General features: G+C 43.8%; 1 protein-coding gene across 4 annotated transcripts in view; it reads left to right on the top strand.

Annotated features, from left to right (window-relative positions):
* CDH7 (cadherin 7) overlaps positions 1-24,592 on the top strand; it is a 390,069-nt gene that overhangs the window by 250,995 nt on the left and 114,482 nt on the right. For all 4 annotated transcript variants that reach the window (XM_033934193.1, XM_033934192.1, XM_033934194.1 and 1 more), the window contains 2 exons: positions 1,266-1,433; positions 7,108-7,295. In XM_033934193.1, coding sequence (XP_033790084.1) covers positions 1,266-1,433; positions 7,108-7,295 — 356 coding nt within the window. The remainder of the gene's footprint in view (positions 1-1,265; positions 1,434-7,107; positions 7,296-24,592) is intronic.

A 24,592-nucleotide genomic window follows, 5' to 3' on the forward strand; every position in this document is an offset into this window, starting at 1 on the left:
TGCGGGATGCCGCAGAGGGAACTTTTCCAATGGGTGCAACTGGGCGGCTGTCGGGAGCCTCTGATCAGGGGCAGAGCAAGGTAAGTGTATCATAGGGATAAGAAGAAGAAGGAGGGGGGGAGAAAAAGGAAGGGACGCCTACTGCTGGACAGGGGGAGAAGGAAAGAGGTGCTGATGGACAGGGGGGGTGAAGAAAAAGGAACGGAGGCCTAATGTTGGACAGGGGGAGAAGGAAGGTGCTGCTTGACAGGGGAGAGGTAAAACAAAGGGAGAAGGCCAGCTGCTGCATAAGGAGAGCTGTGAAGGGGTGGTGGTCAACACAGGGGAGGTAAAAGGAAGGGAGAATGGACAGGGGGAGCAGGCAAGGGGTGGTGATGGACAGCCAAAGAAAAAGAAAGACAGAAAGAAAGAAAGCAGCTAAGGAGAGAGAGAGAAAGAAATAAAGAGACACACACACATATATTCTAGCACCCGTTAATGTAACGGGCTATAAGACTAGTATATATACAGTGGTGCCTCACACAACGAACTTAATTCGTTCCAGGAGCAAGTTTGTTATGCGAAAAGTTCGTTGTGTGAAACGCGTTTTCCCATAAGAATACATGTAAAACAAAATAATTCGTTCTGCAGCCCTGTTGTCCCATAAGAATACATGTAAAACAAAATAATTCGTTCTGCAGCCCTACATTTCCCTCCCTCCACCTCACCTTATATGCAGAGTTTGCCAGCTTTCTTTTTCACCCAGCCGCACGATTTCAAAAAGCTGTGCACGCGCAGCTGCTGAAGTTGATCAATGTTCTCTCTCCTGCAACTTCCGGTTTCCGGTTGCGTCAGAGGAGAAGATTGAACAACAGAGCATGCGCGCATGTGCTGCTCTTTGAAAGTGTGTGGCTGGCCGAAAAAGAAAGCCGGAAAACTCGGTATCTAAGGTAAGGTGGAGGGAGATGATGGAACACTGCATTCAGACAGGAGGGTGCTGCTGTTCCCGGCTCACATTAGGAAGCGGCGAGAGTAGTTCCGCCCCCCCCCCGGGCCCCTCGGGCGACTTCGTTGTGTGAAACGAAGTTCGTTATAGGGAGCAAGACAAAAAGTTCGTTATGCGCAGCGTTCGCTGTGCGAGGCGTCCGTTATGCGAGGCACCACTGTATATATATATATAAAATTTTAATTAAGATTAGGGTTTTGTTTTGGGTTTTTTTTACCCACTGATCAGGTCCAAAAGTAATGGCTAAATGTGTTGATTTGCTTTATTTTTCCATTTTTAGGTATCATAAGGACAGCTCTGCCCAGCATGGACAGAGAGGCCAAAGACCAGTATCTCCTCGTAATTCACGCAAAGGATATGGTTGGACAAATGGGAGGACTATCAGGGACAACCTCAGTCACTGTAACCCTTACTGATGTCAACGATAACCCACCCCGCTTCCCTCGCAGTAAGATGCTTCACTACCTAATGCTATGTCCTGTTCCCATTACAAGGGCTGTTTTCACATGAACTGGGATAATTCAACTAGGATTAATCAAAAGCATTATGCAAATGAATGTTTATCCTTTATATTCCTGGTGACTGAGAAAGGTTTACATAGGAACTGTGGTGGGCGAGACATTTCTGGAAATATATTAGCATTATGGGCATTATTTTTAAAAAATGTCATACCTGCTTCACACCACATCACATTCTTTTAAAATTCATCAGGGTTTGTCTTGTGAAAACATTCCATGTTTCAGAAAAGAAATCAATCTAAGAAGAAGCGGAAACCATCTGATTTCAATTTACTTGGTTTGACTGAAGTGCCTTTCGACTTAACTAGAAAAGAGACATAGATAAACATCTTCCCAGACTTCAGGTGGTCTGTTTGTACAGTGAGCTATTATCATTCTTGTGTTCTTGGCTATATCTTCTGAAGTTATTAAGCTTAAAAGAACTTTAGAGAAGAAAAACACTTCCAAACCAGAAACAGGATGACATTCTATGGCAAAAGTAGTTCAATCTAATAGAACGGTACTAAATATTCCTTATAATATACTGATTGATATATCTAAGCTGTGCCACTGCTCTTAAAAATTAGATACTGATTTGTGGTTGAATAATATAATATAACCTCATTGGGATCTAAAAGGAAAATTATTTTCTTTCTAGACACTCATGAAAACTTTAAATTTGTAGATTCTGCTCTTTAGTATGAAGATTTGATTTTTCATTTTTACACTGCACATTGTAATAGATATACAGTATATGAAATAAGTATACAAATTATCCCAAACAAGGGTGTGTCTGTAGGGGTGACGGGACTAAATCGCGTGAGACAACGGCGCGCCGACAACTGAGTGCAGACAACTGAGCGCAAGGTTGACGGCGCGCCAAAGAAAAGCACTATTTTAAAGGGCTCCGACGGGGGGTGTGGGGGGGAATCCCCCCACTTTACTTAACAGACATTGCGCTGGCGTTGTGGGGGGTTTGGGGGGGTTGTAACCCCCCACATTATACTTAAAACTGAACTTTTTCCCTAAAAAACTAGCAAAAAGTTTGGTTTCAAGTATAATGAGGGGGGTTACAACCCCCAAACCCCCCACAACGCCAGCGCGATGTCTGTTAAGTAAAATAGGGGGGTTCCCCACCAATACCCCCCGTCGGAACCCTTTAAAATAGTGCTTTTCTTCGGCGCGCCATCAACCTTGCGCTCAGTTGTCTGCGCGCCATTGTCTCGCATGATTTTGTCTATGAACCCCTTTCAAGATCACATACATCCTTTCTTTACACCCCTTTCACTAAGCCATGGTAGAGATTTCTACCGCGGCCTGGAGTGCTAAACGCTCCGATGCTCATAGGAGTTCTTATTATTAGTTTGTTTTTTTTGTAAGAACTAAGGTGGTCTGTGAAGCTGGCAGGTAAAATAGTTGGGATGTCGCCTTGAAAAAGCTCCAGCTCGGCGGCCTGAATGATCCCGATAGCATAAGAACACATATTATGCTAAGTAACTTTACCATTTAAAGATTATAAGTTAATAATTACTTTAAAATGATATGAAGCACTGGGTTGCACTTTATATTTAAAATATTAAAAAACATTTCAAAAAATATTTATATAAAATAACTGGAACCTGTGAAGAACGTGCATGTTAAGCTTAGGGCTGTAAACGTAGTGAGCCCGGAGTGGTGTTCTGAGGCTCCAAGAAAACAAGTAATCAGCTTGAATGACAGTATTCACTTAAGGGTGATACACTGAAAGCTATTGTATATTTGAAATATTCAAGCTGGAAATATTTGGTGTGCTGTGATTTTGGTTATTTTATTTAAGAGCATATGAATAGCCATACTGGATCAGACCAATGATCCATCTAGCCCACTGCTTTGAACAGTGACCAACCCAAATCACAAGTACCTGGCAGAAACCCAAATAGTAGCAACATTCCATGCTACCAGTCCCAAGGCAAGCTGTGGATTCCATTTTTTCCTGCAGATACTGGGCCTTCCTATAGCTCTTCTTGGTGGTGACTCCTCCACTTCTCTTCAATGAGTAATTTCAGACAAACCCCACTCTTTCTTCTCTTCTTGTTGTTCAAGTCCTTTCCTTGTGTTCTAATTGGCTCCCAAGATGAGGTAAAACAGAGCACAGTAAAATCACATTAGTCACTGACAATCTTGGAAAAACATTTTTAGAAGGTGAAGTGGCCTAGTGTTACACATCAACACTATTCTAGTTGCAAAGGTATCTGATGCTCTAGGAAAATGTTCATTCTTACACCCTTACCCTACAGCAGGGGTGTCAAAGTCCCTCCTCGAGGGCAGCAATCCAGTCGGGTTTTCAGGATTTCCCCAATGAATATGCATGAGATCTATTAGCATACAATGAAAGAAGTGCATGCAAATAGATCTCATGCATATTCATTGGGGAAATCCTGAAAACCCGACTGGATTGCGGCCCTCGAGGAGGGACTTCGACACCCTTGCCCTACAGTAGATCCAACATCTCCCCTTCCTGTCCATATCCCCTCCTTGGTTGACTATTATCGCCCCTTCTGCTCCCTACCCCACAGGTGGCCATCATCTCCATTTTCCTCCCCACTTCCTCCTCCCCTGACAGGAGGACAGCATCTCTCTTTCCATTCCTACCGCCCTCCACTCAAGGTGGCCAGCATCTCCTCCCTCTTGCCTTTATCCTGCCAGGCCTGTTGCCACACTGCTGCCAATCCCTTTCTTAACCAGGATCTGAAGAAGCATCATTCAGGCACAGATCTACCAGTGCAGGGTCTTATTCAACTACTACTGAGTCTTGCCTTTTGATATAGACCTTCTGGTGGGAGGAGGGGTATGTTGCAGGGTTTAAATAAAAGCCTGTGCTGGAAGGTTCACTACTGTGCCTGCTCTTCTGCCACTGGAGAGCCACACCATTGTCCCCACATTCTGCCACTATTGGCAGAAGCCTAGTCCACCTAGTGGCAGAGGTGGTTTTGCCTAGTTGTAAATTTTTATTATGCATATTTGTACCTAATGCAGGGTCAGGAAGGAGGATGCTACACATATGAAAGAATATTGCAAACAAAAAGAAATTATCAATAATATTCTCATTATAGAAATACAGTTACACTGTTTAACTTACACTGCTAGGAGATCCAAAGGATGAAGTCATTTGCTAGTACAGTATATTCATTCTCAAATCCAAAAATATTACTACTGATGCAGTGAAGAAAAATACAACAATAGCTGAGAAAACATCTTCATTGTGATAGATGCATAAGCCACAAAACACAAGAAAGTATTATTTCTGTTTAAAATTTCAATATCACAATCGGGGAAGGGGGGGAGGAACTTCAGTCACTGAGATAAGCGAGGTATAGTAGAGGTATAATAAAAATTCACCATATGATATCTATCAACATACTGAGGTCCATTGCTACCCAATACCAAATGTGTATCCCATTTATAGTCAATATTTGTATATTTGAATAATAACTAGGGTAATTTTACTAAGTAGCGGTAAACACTAACATGTGCTTATTGCAGGCTTAAAAAGTACTACAGTGGGACACGCTCAGGTGTCCCATGGTAGTTTTAAGGTCTCTGCATGCTACCCACACACTAAAAAATGTATTTTATTTTTTAGCGCAGGTGGTGTAGGCAGAGAGTAGAACTTATATCTTGTTTCTGTGTTCATTGCCAGCTGTTTTCCTTTCATTTATTGCAACATGCCTTATTTATATTAAGATTAGACTACTGCAATATAGTTTACTGTGGTATTACTAAAATGAACTTTAAATAACCTCCAGACCTTGCAAAACACTGTCGTCTATCTCTTATGTCATGCATATAAATGTAATGTGAACTCCTTTTGTAAAAGCTCCATTGGCTTCTGATAGAATCAAATTTAAGATTTTAGTTCATACATTCAAAGCTTTCTGTATGGGTACCTCTCCGTACCTACACACAATGACCATTCCATGCCGTTCATTCATGAAGTGTTCAAAGATTGATCTTGCCTAGACCAGCACTTGACCAATTATGAGGGGCCACTGAAAATTTCTCAGCCCAACCAAGAAGAGAATGACATGGAGAAATGAAATTTGCAAGTTTTGTTTAATTTCATATCATTGAAATTCAAAGTGTCAAGAAAAGTGTGGAATAACACTTGTAAGTTTCATGGCTCCACATCATTCTCTTCTTGGTAGGGCCAAGAACTTTTCAGTGGCTCCTCGAAAAATCTACTAGGGACACTGCCTTTTATTTTATAGCCCCATTTACTTGGAATAATTTACCTCTGTCTATTCATGGGGAATTGTCATTTAATAAATTCAAGACTGTCATTAAAGCCTGGCTTTTCAGGCAGGTTTTAGAACATTTATTGCCCACACTATTCCCCTAATTCTATGAGTGTTCAAAACTTGTGTGTGCAACCTACTTGTTTAATGAGACAATTACTGCTGATACTAACAATTAGAATTTACAAGCATCTCTTGCTAGGCGCTGTTCTGTACAAATGCATAGGTAAATTTGTATGCACAGAACTGAAAAAGAGATGCGACCATGGGCATTACAAGAATTTTCGTGCACTAGTACAGAATAAACCTGTTCTGTGCCTAATTTAGATATGATAATTTACACTAAGCTCCTTTTACTAAGGTGCACTAGCATTTTTAGCGCACGCTAAATGAAAAATACTAATGCAAGCTCTATGGAGGCATTAGCGTTTAGCGTGTGCAGCATTGTAGCGCGCGCTGTGTGCACTAAAACCGCTAGCGCACCTTAGTAAAAGGAGCCCCAGGGTTCAGTTGATATAAATTGTGTTCAGGTACAGATCTCAGTGCTAAGCACTATTCTATAAATGGATCCCGAGTGTCGTTTATACACAGAATAGTGCTTAGTGCTCTTTTTTTTATGGTGCTGATTTTTTGTTGCCATTTATAGAATTTAGTCTTATATGTTTCTGTTTGTCTTGTTTCTTTTAAAATGCATTTGAGGATGTTTTGGAAACTTTCGCATCTACAACTGTATTTCTTTTTCACTACTTTATTTAGCCTGTACGCTGCTTTCATCTACCAGTCAGTAAAGGCAGTATAGCAAATGTAAATAAAGTATAAATTATTTCTGTATTATATTATTATTATATTTTTTTTTCACATAATCCAATGGGTTTTGTCACAGGTTGTCATAGCAATCCTTTGTTGTGCCATTTGTTGTAGAAGTGTGCATAGTTGCTATGGCAACCTGTAGTAATAATGTCAACAGATAACCTATAGAGGCTCACACTACAAAGAAAGTTGAAATTTACCAGAATGTATTCAAGTTTGAACCACTATTCATTAGCACAATCCTTTAATAAAATATTTGTATTAAGCCTGCTACATAGTGAGAGAGTCTAGGCAATTTAAGTGGAAACTAAAATAAACAAAGATAAATGTAAATCTCTATCATTCAAAATTGGACTCATGCCTCTTTAAGGGAACCTTACTACCAGACTACAGATGTGTTGTGTACTGAGGTAACGCCCAATAATCCTTTGACTAAAAGGAATAATTCACTTCATAAATATGTGTACTAAATGAAAATAATTAAAATTCTTAAGTTATTAAATTTGCTGTTTCATCCATGTTTTCATTGTTAATTTGACAGGATCTGATCAGTATTATGTCCCAGAGTCTTTGCCTCTGGCTTCTGTGGTAGCAAGAATAAAAGCAATCGACACAGATATAGGTCAAAATGCAGAAATGGAGTATACGATCATAGATGGTGATGGCCTTGGAGTTTTTAAGATCTCAGTTGACCCAGATACACAGGAGGGAATCATAACTATCCAGAAGGTAACACTGATCTTTTTGTTTTTGTTTGTATAATATATGTCACATATGATCAAACATTCCAACTATTATAGATATAGGGGAAAATTCTATAAGAGGTGCCTAAAGTTAGATGCCTAACTTAGGGGGTCTTTTACTAAGGCACGCTAGCCAATTTAGCAAGCGCTAAATGCTAACGTGTTCATAGAATATAATGGGTGCATTAGCATTTAGTGCATGCTAATATTTAGCGCATGCTAAATTGGCTAGCACACCTTAGTAAAAGACCCCATTAATTAGTAATTTGGCTTCAATTAAGAACAAGCTCCGATCCCGTATAGGGAGGAGCGAGGCCAAATCGGCCTGAAGCCGGAGCGAATAGTTAGGAGGGGGTGGGGGAGGGAGGAGGATAGGAAACGCCAATCAGCGAGGGAGGGGGAAGGGGAGGGTTAGGAGATGAGGGGGAAGCGGAAGGGAGGTCGCCCTTTTTCCCGACGGCGGTCCAGGGAGATCGACGCGACTTGGGTTTGTCTCCCCATGTGCTTCGCCGGCTCACTCTGCGGGCGCTCGCTCCTGCTGGGTCATGCGCGGCGCGGGTCGCGTCGCACCCACCCCGACTCTCCCTTGTTGAGCCGCGGCCTGCCAGAGCCCGCCGAGACGCTCCCTCGGTTCCTGCGAGGTAGGAGCGTCTCGGGAGGGCCGCCGCACACGCCACGGGAGGGGGGGTTGTGCGTCGCCGGAGGCCCAGCACCTTATCGCCGGGTGGGAAGGGGTAGTGTGGCTGCCGCCGTCTCACCTGCTCAGCGTGGCTGGCGTCCTTCCCCTCCCTGAGCGGCCCGGCTGTGTGGGAGGGGGGATTGGGGTTTCCGACCTCTGGCGGCCGCGTCGCTGTCTCCCAGCCGCCCAGCTCCTGCCCCGGGCCAGGCGCGATGGCGGCCTGCGGCCGCACTGGACCACACGGCATGCGCGCCCCGGCCTCCGCCCGGGGCCCCATCTCGCCTCCCGCCTGCCCGGCTCCTGCCTCGGCCGGCCGCGCGGGCGCCGAGCCACGTGGCGGTCGACAGCTCGGGGCGCCAGGGGGGCTGCGGCTGCGTGTCTCGGCGCCTAGCCAGCGCTGCTGGCTCTTTTGTAAGTACGGCCCCGGCTGCCGCGTGGGGGGGGGGGTGTTTGGCCTCCGGGCAGGAGACCAGCTGGGCATCGTCGATTGCGGCGGAGCTTTAACTAGCTCATTTAAAAAAAAAATTGGGTGATAGATGCCTTCTTCTCTGCAATTCTATGAAAGATAGACACCTATTGCATGGAACAAAGCAGCGCCTAACTCCAAAGCATGTTTAAGGGTGGAGAAAGATTTAGGCACCACTGAGTTGTTTTAGAAACATCTGGATGAATCCAAATTCTTTGACAAAGTCTGAGAATTTTAAAAGTAGAATGTCTGACAGCATTAAGGGTTTGCTCAAATATGAATAAGGCAATTAAAGTTGCTATAGAAGCTGTTGCAGGGAGTGTGTGAGGGTCTGGAGGGGGGTGTCAAAGATTGGGAGGGTTGGAAGTTCCGGGGGTGTTCCAGTGGGAGGGAATGAACATCCCTACTGCCAAGGGGCTTTGCTGGGGGTGGGCTTCCGGCAGGAGGAAATGGGCATCCCTCCTGCCTGTGGAATTCTTGGGGGGGGGGGTTTGGGGCTTCCAGTGGGAGTAAGTGGGCATCCCATCTGCTGGGGGAATTCTCAGGGGAGAGGGGGAGTTCTGGCAGGAGGGAGTGGGCATCTCTTCTGCCAGGGGACTTCATGGGGGGGGGGGGGTCCTTGCTGCAACTGTTCTGCTGATTGTGGCAGGAATATACCATTTCCGCGATCAACTGATGGCAATGCAGTTCTCTAACCAGTGCAAGTGACATGGGCGCCGGTTAGAGAATCGGGGCGGTTAGGCGTCTGTTTGTTAGGACAGACGTAATTCTGTATAGGATGCCATTCTGTGATTGTCAGCTGTTTCTTAGGTGGCTGCTGAGACCTAAGCTGGTGTCCTAAACAGAATTTCCTTCTGTGGATGTTTTATCTATTTTTGAATGTTGGCTACATTTCTATTATTATCTGTTAAGGATGGGCTACTTAAATTTTATTTTAGGCATCCTGATAAATTAATTTCAAATCTAAAAACCAATGTTTTTCAGGTGTTTTTAAGGAAACTTAAAATAAAAAAGAGGAAGAACTGGTTCATTAATTTGAGACCAGGAGTTGTACAGCAGGGAGTCTTATTTTAATGTTTCCTCTAACGGTGCCATTATTGTAAATATCAGTTATTCCAGCTTTCTGGTTTCTAAAAGGCCTTTGGTTCCTGTCCTAGAAAATGCAAAGGACTCAAGTCTCACATATAGTAATTTTGAATCGTGGTAGACACCACTTGTGCTTTTGTTCTTTTTTTCTGATTATCTGTTAATTAAGATTTGCTTCTCTCTCTAAATTGGAGACTTTAGCTGTGCTTACTGTTGTGTTGCTTCTTGTTACTTAATGCTTAGGGGGTGGGGGGTCCTATTACCAAAGTGTAGAAAAAGAACTTTGCATCTGCTTATGTGGATTATTTCTGTGCACTAAGGCCATTTTTACTGCATGGGTGAAATGCATGAATTTCTCTAATAATGGCCATGTGGAAGATGCGGGTATAGAGAAATATAATGCAAAGAACTGATAAATGTGGTCACACCCTGAGGCAGCTGTGGATGGCAAAACATTGGCCATTGTCGATTAACATTGACCTTTCATACTGAGATAAGTATATTTGTGATTCCTGCATACTTATATCTATTGATGATTTAGAAAGATTTTGAATCGCTGCATTGCACAAGGCTATAGATTTGGCCATAATGGAGGAGGGTTCCCCCCCCCCCCTAATAATGAGGTTCCCTTTACACCATTGGTTTGCCATCACCCATCACTGGAGGGGAATGGTGAAGTTCTGAGGCTTTTTCTTTCCCTTATTTTAGGGCCGTTTATTAGTCTGTGCTTAATGCTGGAGATTTAATATATTCTGGTAGCTTAAGGCTTATTGCACACCTTTGACTATCTCATGTTGATGTGTTTTTGTAGACATTATCCCCCTCCTTTTCAAAGCTGTGCTAGCATTTTTAGCGCCGGCCACGACAGTAAGAACGCCGTTGAACTGGCTTAGTGTTGACCGTTTAATGCACAGTAGGTTTAGAATCTCGGGGCCTTAGTTCCACTCTTCTCAATCTGTTTGAAATACTTCTATTTGGCTTTTATCCCATGCCTAGAGATTTTACTGCATTACCTCTTTCCTTTAGCTTCATCATTGCTTTCCCATAACTTTTTGGATAACACTAAAAAATTCTTACCTTAAGCTCAAAGCCTTACTTAACTTCTAACGTCTGCTCTTACACTCCACTAGATTTCTTTATTCTGCTTCTGAATATTGTCTCTCCAGTCTCTTGGTTTTCCATACTTGCTTTGATTCTACTAGGACTTTTTACTTACTATCACCTTCTTTGTGGCAGATTGGTATGCAATGCCAAGTATTCTATAATGTTGTGCCTAGTTTCTAGAATGCTCCTTAACTGCTCATTCCCTTCCCAATACCATGGCCCCTTTTGTGCATTATGAAATTTAGGTGAGCATGTTATAGAATAAGTACAGGACAGATGAGAGGGTAACTCCAAATGAGTGCCAATTAACAGCAATTATTGATTGATAATATCTCATTATTAATTAGATTATATTTATATCTGCAATCTGTGTCCAAATCTGGGCACTCAAATTTGGGTGACCTATATAGAATCCAGGGATGTGTCCCTTTAAACCAACCTACTCTTAAACCAGCTTACGATATACCCTCCAATTCAACAATTTCTCTACTCACTTGAGTTCTAGGAGACACTCGAAGAAGTTAGATTAATACAGTGGAACCTCGGTTTGCGAGTAACCCGGTTTGCGAGTGTTTTGCAAGATGAGCAAAACACTCAGCAAACTTTTGCCTTGCAAACCAAGCATGTTCCGATATGCGAGCACCTCTCCCCCGCTCTAACCGGCATTGCACCCCCCGAACCGGCATCGCAACACCCCCCCCCCGCAAACGCCCTCCCCCTGCGAGAACTGCATCGCACCCCCATGCTAAAAGCAGCATCCATCCGCCCTTCCTCTCAAATATGCTCCTTATCCCTTCTGCTGGTTGTGAGAGTGAAAGTAAGCTCCCGCCTCTTGCCTGGGCTGGGCCTTGAGCATCTGTGCATGCTCAAGGCCTTCTGGCTCTCATTCTCTCAAGAGCCAGAAGGCCTTGAGCATGCACAGATGCTCAAGGCCCGGTCCAGGCAAGAGGCGGGAGCTTGCTTTCACTCTCACAATCAGCAGAAGGGGTAAGCAGCATGTTTGAGAGGAAGGGCGGGCGGATGCCGCTTTCAGCACGGGGGTGTGATGCAGTTCTTGCGGGGGGGGCGTTCACGGGGGGGGGTTGCGATGACGGTTCAGGAGGTGTGATGCCGGTTAGAGCGGGGGGAGGGGGTGATGGAGCAGCGCCGGTAGCCTCGGGTGGGGGGGGTTTGGTGGAACGAATCAAAGCGAGTTTCCATTCATTCCTATGGGGAAACTTGCTTTGATATACGAGTAACTTGATTTACGAGCATGCTTCTGGAACGAATTATGCTCGTAAACCAAGGTTCCACTCTACTTTTAAAACCAATGAGGAAATATTTTTTTCACTCAGAGAATAGTTAAGCTCTGGAATGTGTTGCCAGAGGATGTGGTAAGAGTGGTTAATGTAGCTGATTTTAGAAATGATTTGGACAAGTTCCTGGAGGAAAAGTCCATAAACTGCAGTTGAGACAGACATGGGAGAAACCACTGCTTGCCCTGGATCAGTGGCATGGAATGCTGCTATTTGTTTTTTTGCCAGGTGCACCCCTCCCACCCCGGTGCCTCCCGCTTCCTCTTCTCCATGCCCCCCTCCTTCTACACCTTTCTCCAGTTCCTTCCCATCCTTCGCCCTTCACTCCACACTTGCGCTCTCCCTTTCCCCCCCATACCTCTAAATCTTTGCTAGTGCGATTGGCTTCTGCAGCATGCTCCTCACGCCAGCATTGGATTTCCTTCTGATGTCACTTCATGGCAGAAGTGATTCAGAGGGGAACCAGGCTGGTGGGAACAACAGGCAGGAGAAGTTGCTCATTCTAATGAAGATCTACAGAGGTATGGAGTGGGGGGGAAGGATGGTGCGAGCATGGCATGGTATGGCGGGGTGAGGTGCTGGCGCCCCCACCAATATGGCGCCCGGGTCGGTCTGCCCTCCCCCTCTCTTTTACTATTCCATTGTTGCCGGGTACTTGTGATGTGGATTGGTCTCTGTGAAGACGGGATACTAGATGGACCACTGGTCTGATCCAGTAAGGCTATTCTTATGTTCCTAAGTTTTCTATCATCACTCTTCAGCCTTACACAATTACACTTCACACTTTGCACATCACAACAAACCCACCCATTTAATCTCACAAACTGTCCATTGTAACTTCCTGGGTAAGTGACCGAACCTCTTCTAATGTAATCCGACTATGAACTGAATAGGTAAAGGCGGAATAGAAAATCTGATTAACATAACTTCTGTGCCTTTCCTGCAGCACCGTTGAAAATCACCCTTCCGACAGACAAATACGTGGTGACAGAAGCCCGCCACTATTCCTAATTACGAATGATTGGTAACCGACCCATCACTTACTTACTCCTCCATACATCACACTAACAAGTGTGATAGTGTATTCTGACATGTAGGCCCATGTTAGTCAGCACCAGAATTAATCTTATGCTTCATTCTTATATACTTTCCTAACAAAATGGTCTGTTGCTCTTAAAGTAGCTCCTTTTAGTTATGTCCACTGCTTTTCTACTTCTCTAGATTTTCCCATCCAGCAAAAATGCCTTGAGCTATTTCCCCATCCTGACAAAGTATGTGCCACAATTTTCATTAATTGGGGAATTTCCATATCTCCTTAATATCTGTTTTCTAAGTTACAACCTGCATAGTGAGCTAAAATATTACAGTACACCATCTGTAAAATCAATGCAGACTTGTAATGGTTCAATGGTACTGCACAGTCCTAAATAATGAGACATTCTTTTTACTATTTTTTGTGCATGTAGAGTTCACAACATGAAACTCTCTTGGCTAACACACCAGGACAAAATCTATGAAACCCCAATGTATCCATAAATTAAAAAAAAAGAAAGAATGAAAGCATAAAAGATGATAACTGAAGAATCGAGAGAGAATTTACATTCTTTAAAGTCAAAGAACAGTCACATATTTAAACAAAGAATATAGACAAAAACCTATCTAAATTGCTAAACTTGTATTCAAAACTCTCTGGACCCCTGCTGCAGACCGAAAGCTTTTCTCTAACACCTTCAACATACAAAACATATGCCAAAAGGCATAAAAAATATAGGAAAATGAGTAGGATATGAAATTATTTTCCGAAAGGGGAAGGAAAGCCATGGAATCCTGTACCAATCTAAACTGTGTCAAGACATACAACTGTAAAATTGGTAGAATAAGAACCCAGAGAAAATGTCTGACATAAATGTTCATGCCTAATTACATATGCACATATCCAGTTTTTCCTCCTTAAAGAATATCAAAACTACAGCTAATTTTCATCGTTCCTTCACTTTTTTATTTGCAAAGATTTGGAATGAGCTTCCATCTGAGAATAGACTTCTCTCTCAATTAGCAACATTTTGTAAAACGTTAAAAACTTGCTTATTTCAGAAGTCTTAAAAAAATTTCTGCGACTAATTAATATTTTTTTATCTATTAATCATGATTATATTTTGTTACGATTCTTAATACAGTGGTACCTTGGTTTGCGAGCATAATTCGTTCCAGAAGCATGCTCGTAATCCAAAGTGCTTGTATACCAAAGCAAGTGTCCCCTTAGGAATTTATGAAAATTAGGATGATTTGTTCCAACACTTCTCCCTCTTTTCCCCTCCCCTCTTCAACCCAGCATATGTACTCCCTTCCCTTTCCATCCCCATAGACCATCTTTCCTTTTTCTTGTCCTCCTGTCTGGTGGGACCATTAATAGGCCCTGCTCTCACCTCAAGGCTGCTCCTCCATACAGGCTCCCTCTCAGCCCCCAGCCGCCCCGAGGGTGTTACAATTCCAGCATCACCTCACAGTGCCCGTTATTGCTCCAGGTTCCGGGCCCACTTCATGGGCCCATCCATTTTCTCACTACCGATATCGCCGATCTGTCACCTCACAGCCCCGTTCTGCTCTGATCGCCTTTCACCAGGTGTTGGCAGCTCTTCACAGGACGAGAGAGGCAGGGCGTCAGGGTGGAAATAAAGTGAAGCGGGATGGCGGGGGACAGAGCTGAATAAAGCGGGGGACAGGGCTAAAGAAAGTGAGGCGGGATGCCGGGAGGGGGTCTCACATTCCAAAGCTGGAACACAGAATTCCCTGAGCCAAGCTCTACCCCCCTTTTGCTTCAATTTCCTGCATAAGCTCCTCCCTGCCTCTATGAAATAGCAGAAGGAACCGAGATGCCTTCTTTCCTGCCCACCCTCTGCCAATCAGGGCTAGAGGGCATACCTTTGCACAACTCTCCCCACCCAAGGACATCCAGGCAGCGGTGATGCCGGCGTGGGTTGGTGCATGTTTGCCGGTTGGAGGTTAGGGTTGGCCACGGGGGGACCTGCTCATTGATCAAGTCAACACTCGTTTTCTGAGTTAAAGTTTGCTCGAGTGTTTTGCTTGTCTTGCAAAAACACTCGCAAACTATGTTACTCGCAAACCGAGGTTTGACTGTATTTGTAAACCGAGTCGAACCTCTACAAGGGATGAATTGGTATATAAAACCAAAGGATTGGATTGGATGTGTAGGATGCTATAAAGGAAAGTAATTGCCAACTTGGCTTTATAGAATATGTTCCTACCATTTGCCGTATTATAGAATTTCTCTTTTTATTTCCATAACAAGATACAGTGTCAAAAACAAACGCAGCCAGCGTGAGCAGCTTCTCCGGTCTGCTGCTTGTGCTGGTACTGGCTTTCCCTCAGATGTCACTTTCTGGTCACACGACCCAGAAGTGATTTCAGAGGGGGAGCCAGACCGGCGTGAGCAGCAGGCTGGAAAAGTTGCTCAGACTGGAAAAGTTGCTTGTGCTGGTGAAGATTTAAAGAGGTAGAGGAGGGGGTGGGGTGGGGAAGGGAGGCCATGAGAGTGGCATGGGGGGTGGGGCAAGAGGTGCCAGCACTCCCACCAAGATGGTGCCCGGGGCACCCCCTTTACTACCTCACTGGCTATAGTGATATGTTATGTTATATGTCAACTTATATCTCACCAAATCCTCACATATCGGAGTTCTAAGAGGGTTACAAAGAGCATTTAGTTTTACAAATGCTTATGTACATACATAGACCCAGCAGATATATATCCAGATTTGCTAGGTTTTTTTCCTGAAGATCTCGTATAGATGTTAAATAAGATCAGTAATAGTGGGGAACCTTGAGAAACACCTCAGTTCATCAGCCAGGAATTTGATGACACCCCCCTTCAATTTGAATACTATAAACTATACTTGACAAAAAGATTATAAACCATTCAAGTAATCTTGATTTTGTCTAACATTTTCAACCATAATGTATTATCTACTAGATCAAAAGCTGATATTAATTCAAACTGTAAAATAACAGCTTGTTGCTCTTTTGCCAGAAGTGATTGGGTACCAGACACTAAGACCACAAGAAGTATTTTACTGCTAGAGTGGCCACAGACACCAAATTGGAACAAAAAAAAAAATCTAAATGATTATACTTCTCAAAAGATAGGGGCAGATGATTAGCTGCATATCCTTCAGAACTGTTGTAAATTAAATTACACTTTCTGCTGCAAATCTCTCTGTTATACTTTTAAAATGGAACATTTCATGGCCATACAACAGGGACGGTATAAGAAATTTATGGATGTTTGGGAACCATTGGCTAAGGTCTGTAAGGAATGATAACTGATTTTATTTTATCAATCCTTAAGCATACACATCCAGGGTGGGTGGGAGGGGGAGGATTTTGTAATGGAATTTCATTTGGGGAATATTTGGATGGTTTCCTGTAGGTATGTAATTTTTCTGATTATTTGGTGGGGGAAATAGTTGTGCATTAATATCTATAAGTTTAGTGTGCATTTTGTGTAAACTTTTTTTAAGTTCAATAAGTTTTATTGAGTTGTTTGCTCTATGATAGTTTGGAAATTTAATAAAGATTTACAAAAAAAAAAAAAAGAACTGTTGTAAATAATGGTATGTTTGCAAGTGGACAATAATTTGATAAAAGATTATGGTCTATATTTGGATGTTCGAGAACAGTATGCTACCAAAAAAACTGGGGAACAAACCCAATAGTTCTAGACTGTGCATCCATGTTAACACAAAACTACAAAACTGGATGATACAAAATTATATACTTATCAAACATAAGTTATCCAAATGCTGACTGTATAATGGGCACCAGGAGGAAAAAAAAGACCTCAGATTCCCTTGATAGGCAAATAAATTAATGTATGCCTGATATAGAGGGCAAAATCAATCACTGGTCAAAGAAATAAACCTCCCTGCCATAAATGTCTTTAAACTAATGACAAATATAGAGCAGCACAACTTAACTGAAAGGTCCTCATCCCAATGGATTCCATTTCGCATTTTGCTTCATCAGAGGATCAGACGTTAAAGCTGCTGGTCGCAGAAGCTGTTAGCAATTATCGAATTCTACCATAACAGCATATTCCGCATTACAGAAATATAGATCTGCTAGTTTTGCACCCCTGCATAATGGGGCCTAAACCCAGACTACAAAAATAAGGGAAGAGGATTTCAAGAGAAAAGTTGGGCAAATATTCAATTGGAAATGCAATTTTATAAATTTTTTTTAATAACCACTTAATCTCATCCATTTTATCACAACACCCACTTTAATTATGTATGTTTTCCAACAGATGACAGTTTTTAAAACTATGTAGATAACTATGTGGATAATTATGTGGATAACTAGCAATTTGATTTACCCATGCAAATTAGCTGAAATTAGCAGTCTGAAAAGTGCCTCAGTCTATCTAAAAAATAAGGCCCAAATTCTCTATGCGGCGCTGATATCGGCAGTCGCCTTAAAAGCGGCCGCCAATTGCGTGTCAGTCACTCGACTGGTGCCATATAATCTCACCTGCGGGAAAGAAAGGCACCAGAAATGTTGGCCAGGGTTTTCCAGGCCTACATTTCCCGGTGCCTATATTTGTCATGAATCACGCCTAATGCCACTTCTGGTGTTAGCCACGCCCATAGTGGCATTAAGAGCAGGAAAGTGCCAGTAGGCACTTTAACTTTGCTGTTTCTTGACATTTTAAATGGCATTTAATAACTTAGGCACCGGTAGGGCACCTACCCACGCATAGGTTTTGGTGCCGTTTCTAGAATTTCCCCCTTAGTGTAGTATTCCATTGTTTCTGGAAAGCAATGTTTAGAAAGCTAGCTTCTTTTTAATATTAAAATTGTGGAAATGCATTTTTATTTATTTAATTTACCTTTGTTGGCATTCTCTAATTTTGATAGCATTGCTATTTTGATAACTAAATAATTTTTGCGCGCTTTTTCAACCTGTAGCAGTGAGTAATGAGCCAGCAGTCGAATCTCAGTCATGTAAAAGCAATGGAGATGATGGTTATTTGTTCTGTGGTTGTCTGCTTATTGTTGGTCATATTGTTATATGTTTGCTTGTTGTACTGTTATATGTCTATTATATTGTGTTGTTTTGTTGTTTTATTGAAATATATGCTGCAAGAGAAGGCTATAATTTGTTATTTTATTATTTGGATTTTTCATTGTACTCCGCATTGAATTGCAGGATATGTGGAATATAAATTTTTAAAATAAATAAATAAAATAAAACATTTTCTTTAGAATTTGAATTGGTAAAGCAGGGCATGAGTCTTTCCTAATTCCTTTCAGAAGATATGTATATTTGTATGATAAAGTGCTGTTTATAAAGTCAAGACCATACTGAGTTTTAGAACCTGATGTTTTTACCTGCATAAAGTGAATTACTTCAAACTTCTCAACCAGTACAAAAAAAAAGAAAAATGAGCATTACACAGAGACAGTCCTTGTGAAAAATAATGCTACGTGCAGCCTTTTCTGATAAGGTTGGCTTGTTTTGTAATATCCTCTGCACTATACAGTACACCATCAAATCAGAAAAATAAAAGATGAATGAAGTGGTAAATCCACTCTTGCATAAGATAGCTTGACTTCCAGTTGTTCAGGATTTCAGTAACTTCATACTGCTAGCTTCAGTGGTTTCAGTTCTGCTGCTGTTTGACTCAGAGTATCATTAACAAATATAACCAAAGTGCCCATAATGTGTCCTTGAGGAGAACTACAAGAGGCATAATGACAGGATCTAATCACATATTGATGAAGCTGTCAAGTTCCATTCATTGTCCTGAAGGAGGAGCTAAAGAAATTCCAGACAATATTCAACCAGGGCCTGCAAAAAACATGTGGGTCCTGTCTAAATATCAGCTGGGACCCACATAACATTGTTTGTTGTTGTTTATAGTCACTACAATTCCCTTCTTGGCCCCATGAAAAAAGCTCCCCTCATTTCTTACCCCCCTCTCCCAGCCTGCACCATGTAGAAGACATCTACCTACAGAATATCATCCTCCCCACACATACTCCCAATTACCTTGCCATCTAGATACCCATCTTTGTTCCCTGTCGGGGCATTGATGGTAGAAGATAAGTCTGTGATACTCAAATATTTATTTATTTATTTAAAAAATTATTGCTCAAGTAACACCTAGGTGGGTCACAATTATACATATACAATGCATTCATGACAAAGACAATATTTACAACTATATGCATCAATAGATAAAATGTATCTTCTTTTATCACAAACGCACCAATAAAACACCCCTCCCAGCTTAAAAAGTTAAAAATAATTGTCTAAAACACTTCAGAATTTTTACATGGACATAACCTGGCATAACAACAAAACTCCTTTGCAAACAGATGAGTCTTAAGCAGGCGCCTGAATTGATCAACATTCTTACATATCATGACTATTCTATAACTATACCGTATTTTCACACATATAACGCGCGCGTTATACGCGTTTTTACCTACCGCGCATACCACTCGCGCGTTATACGCGTGAGCGCGATATACAAAAGTTTTTCTACATAGTTCCCACCCCGCCCGACGCCCGATTCACCCCCCCCAGCAGGACCGCTCGCACCCCCACCCCGAACGACCGCTCGCACGCGCTCCCACCCGCACCCGCGATCGGAGCAAGAGGGAGCCCAAGCCCTCTTGCCCGGCCGACTCCCCGACAATATCGGGCCAGGAGGGAGCCCAAACCCTCCTGGCCACGCCGACCCCCTACCCCCACCCCGCACTACATTACGGGCAGGAGGGATCCCAGGCCCTCCTGCCCTCGACGCAAACCCCCCTCCCTCCCTCCAACGACCGCCCCCCCCAAGAACCTCCGACCGCCCCCCCAGCCGACCCGCGACCCCCCTGGCCGACCCCCACGACACCCCCACCCCCCTTCCCCGTACCTTTGCTAGTTGGCCGGACAGACGGGAGCCAAACCCGCCTGTCCGGCAGGCAGCCAACGACGGAATGAGGCCGGATTGGCCCATCCGTCCCAAAGCTCCGCCTACTGGTGGGGCCTAAGGCGCGTGGGCCAATCAGAATAGGCCCTGGAGCCTTAGGTCCCACCTGGGGGCGTGGCCTGAGGCACATGGGCCCAACCCGACCATGTGCCTCAGGCCGCGCCCCCAGGTGGGACCTAAGGCTCCAGGGCCTATTCTGATTGGCCCACGCGCCTTAGGCCCCACCAGTAGGCGGAGCTTTGGGACGGATGGGCCAATCCGGCCTCATTCCGTCGTTGGCTGCCTGCCGGACAGGCGGGTTTGGCTCCCGTCTGTCCGGCCAACTAGCAAAGGTACGGGGAAGGGGGGTGGGGGTGTCGTGGGGGTCGGCCAGGGGGGTCGCGGGTCGGCTGGGGGGGCGGTCGGAGGTTCTTGGCGGGGGCGGTCGTTGGAGGGAGGGAGGGGGGTTTGCGTCGAGGGCAGGAGGGCCTGGGATCCCTCCTGCCCGTAATGTAGTGCGGGGTGGGGGTAGGGGGTCGCCGTGGCCAGGAGGGTTTGGGCTCCCTCCTGGCCCGATATTGTCGGGGAGTTGGCCGGGCAAGAGGGCTTGGGCTCCCTCTTGCTCCGATCGCGGGTGCGGGTGGGAGCGCGTGCGAGCGGTCATTCGGGGTGGGAGTGCGAGCAGTCCTGCTGGGGGGGGGTGAATCGGGCGTCGGGCGGGGTGGGGGTAGGGGGTCGCTGTGGCCAGGAGGGTTTGGGCTCCCTTCTGGCCCGATATTGTCGGGGAGTCGGCGGTCCTTCGGGGTGGGGGTGCGAGTGGTCCTGCCGGGGGGAGGGGGCAGGGCAGGGCGGGTAAACGGAGAGTCGGGACAGCGCACGGAGAGTCGGGGAGGGCGAAAGGAGAGTCGGGGTGGCCAGAGGAGAGTCGAGGCGGGCGAAAGGAGAGTCGGGGTGGCCAGAGGAGAGTCGGGGCGGGCGAAAGGAGAGTCGGGGTGGCCAGAGGAGAGTCGGGGCGGGCGAAAGGACAGTCGGGCAGCATGCGCGTTATACCCGTGAGCGCGGTATACAAAAGTTTTTATACATAATATTGTGGTTTCTGCGCGCTATACCCGTGTGCGCGTTATACACGGGTGCGCGTTATTTGCGTGAAAATACGGTACTCTAAACAACTTATGACTTGGATTGATGAAAGAGACATTAGTAGGTTTCTGAGATCCTTTTTACCTCCTTCAAAAAATATTACAAACATAAGAACATTTGTACAAAGTTCTTCTGTGCATCACAGCTGCAGTTTAATCACATTACATAGGTGTTGGAACAGGGACCATGGCCCCCACCCAAAATTGGCGGTAGAAATACAGTGGGAATGGTTGACCATTCCACAGTAGTGATAACAGAGCAAGTAATGAACTGGTTCTTCTAAGATTACTTTCAACAATACTTTTTATGAATGGTCTCCCAACCAATTTGGCATACCACAGGGCTCAATTCTTTCTCCTCTACTTTTTAATATTTTTTTTTAGCTCCACTACTTACTTTAGGTCAATCTATTGAATTTTCAATATTCACTGGAGATGTCATACGTTCTTCGCTATGAGACAGTTGAATAGTGCGTTGCAGTAGTCCATGCAGTAGAGGACTAAGGGATAGAGTTGCAAGGTGATGTCAGATGCAGAAAAGTAGTTCCTTATTTTTCAGAGTTGTTGCAGGTAGTATTAATTTTGTAATTCGCTGTTTTGTACAGTCTATTGGCAATGTAAACCGCATCGATTTGGAAGGTTTTGTGGTCTAGAAATGTAATGTAATTTAGTAAAATGAGGAAGATACCACCTGAGATTTGTGATTGGAAAGCAATAGGATAGAGTCAAGAAGTATTCCTCGGCTACGTGCTTACTCTTTCGCAGTTATCGTAGTTGAGTTCCAATATATATGTGTGTCCTAGAATAGGTAACAGGTCACTGTGCCCTAAGCTAACATGTTGTTACAAGATGCCCAAAGCATTGAAATAAATAATGATCTCAGTTAATCTAAATGTAAATGCTGAAAGGAACAAAACCAATAGCACATGATTTGTAAGTCATTATAGAATTGCTAATGTTAGGGAAAATTACTAATGACAAGATATCACATGAACAATGAACTGAATATGGACCTAGTGGCAAAATGCAATCATATGCAATTTATCATTGGATCCTAATAAAATAGTTGTATTGTTATTGGAAGATGTACTAACTTACATATGAATAATAAGAAATTAAATATCATGAAGCTAATAAAATGGGCCATCTATCACCCATGGTTCAGGAAGATTTTTGGTTGCAATTCTGAAAAGTTAGCTGATCACCACGTTCTCCCAAGGCCTTGATGTTTTAAACTACCATTTGTGTCTGGTTGTCATTCTTTGGTCTCCCTCAGAGATGGAAGAAAGGGCTGATGGGAGGTAGGAATTTTGTCCATGTAGTTTTTCAAAGCAATCAGAAGCACAAATATAAATCTGACAAACCGCTGTTTGCAAAATCAACATTAATTGTTTTACTATTCCTCTGAACATAGGCAAACCACAGGATACAAGTCTATCATTCTATTACAATATTTCAAGTGTCACTTTTTTAAAAAAAAGAAAATACATGATTTTACAAAACTAAAAATATCTAGGGAGTGTTAAGGAAAAAGCAGTAATACTAGGTTAATAAAGGAGAAATTTTGGCTGATTCACTGATGGATCTGATTAATCTGCCTTTGGAAAAAGAAGTGGTTCCATTGATTCAGATGTAAGTATAGAAGAGGTTGGAAATTACTAAGGCCTAGATGCACTAAAGAGGATCAGTAAGACTGTGTATGTCTTCTCTGAACCAATTTTGGGCCGATTCAAAAAGAGCTATTGATTCACTAAAAGGTTTGCATGCAAATGATTCACGCAGAGGTTTGTTGTAATCCCCATCTCTCCCATCCAATTGATGGCTCTGAAAACAACTCTATCACATGCGTAGAGCCGGCAAGTGTAGCCCCAAAAGCACAATATCTGCTCCATTAAAAAAGCCCACCCACTGATGATGGCCCTCCATGATGATCCTGCTGAACATGGCACCAGGAATCCCCCCACGCCACCAAAAATCAGCAGGAGGCAAGCCCATTCCCTCCTGCCATTTGCCCCACCCCCCCAGTGAGAAAAAAAATGGCAGGAATGATATCCATTCCCTCCTGCCATGCTGCCCCCTCCCCAATGACAGCAAAATGGCAGGAGGAATGCCCACTCCCTGTTGCTACTGAAGGCCCACCCCTTGCCAGGAGCCCTCACAAACATCCCTTACCCTCTCCCTTCCCCCCTCAAAAAAGGCACGAGGGATGTCCACTCCCTCCTGCCATCAGAGGTTCCCTGAACCACCCTGTACCTTTTAAGGAGGTTGAAGCAGGAGGAATGGTCAGCCTGTCCCGTTCGGAGGCTCTCCAGTCCAAAATGGCAGGCCTTACCCTCTCCGGTGCATCATGTTATGCATGGAGAGGGGCCTGAGGCCCCGATTGGCTCAGATACCTAAGGCCCCTAGGATTGCTCATTGTACATTCCCACTGTCTTTCCTGCTTGCATTGTTTACGTGGGTTCGTGTCCTGTTAGACTTTTGGTGTTTCTAATGCTTCAATGCACCCAAAAATATAAAATTAAATACCAATGCCAACTTCCCATGAAGTACTGGGAAGACTGAAATTGAATAGTTAGCTAGGTACCATCGACTCGTGCTTGAGTCCTAGTGATTTGATAAATTACAGATCCAAAAAGTGAAATGGTGTGGTGGCCGTGTTAGTCTACTTTCTAAGGTAGTATAAAGAAATAAAACAAGAAGGAGATCAGTTATGTGCTAGTCCAGTAAGGTCCTCCAGTGACATCCCCATTGTTGTTTTCAACATATCCAGCCATCTGCTTGCAGATCACCCTCTTTGCCTGGTTCCTTCGACCTTCCCAAACATAATGTCCACAAATAATCCAAAAAGAAATCCCATTGAATTAAGAAGAGATCTGCAACAAATCTAAAGGTTATCTGTCATCTGTCTTAACTCTCTGACAAAATTATGCCTCTCTCTCTCTCATTCTGATCCATTCTATTTCAACCACTAATTTCTCTGTGAATTCTGCCCCATCAGAATAACACTGCTAGAAAATTGATCTTGCTAATTGGAAATTTAATTTTATTGGTTCTGTAGGTTTTTTTTTCTAATTCTCAGCTATATAACTATTTTCTTCTGAGGATCTTGGCATAAAATGGTCCTCTGAGCCAATGGTGAGTAGACTGGGACAGCAATTCTAGTTGTTACACAGAAGAGGGAGGGTAAGTATAAAATGAAGAACCGAAGGAAGGTTTTGTGAAGGAAAGCTAGGATTTGGGGTTTGCTTGGTAGCTACTAAAATGGGAGGAGTTCAGGTTGTCAGTCAGGGAGAGCAGAGAAATAATCCAGAATTTCCCCTTTAGTGAGGCATAGGGTGTAGAACAGGCAGTGCCGACTCAGTCTCATTCAAAGAGTCATGCTTTGGTGTCAGGGGCTGGAGTGAGTAGAGGTAGGTTATAGGGATAGGATTGGAGGATTAGAGGTAAGTTATAAAATTAGTCAAGGACCACTGTTCAGGCAAGTAGGCCTGATGGGCCGCCACGGGAGCGGACCACTGGGCAAGATGGACCTCTGG

The sequence above is a fragment of the Geotrypetes seraphini genome, chromosome 2 (assembly GCF_902459505.1).
Source record: "Geotrypetes seraphini chromosome 2, aGeoSer1.1, whole genome shotgun sequence".
Classification (NCBI taxonomy): Eukaryota; Metazoa; Chordata; class Amphibia; order Gymnophiona; family Dermophiidae; genus Geotrypetes; species Geotrypetes seraphini.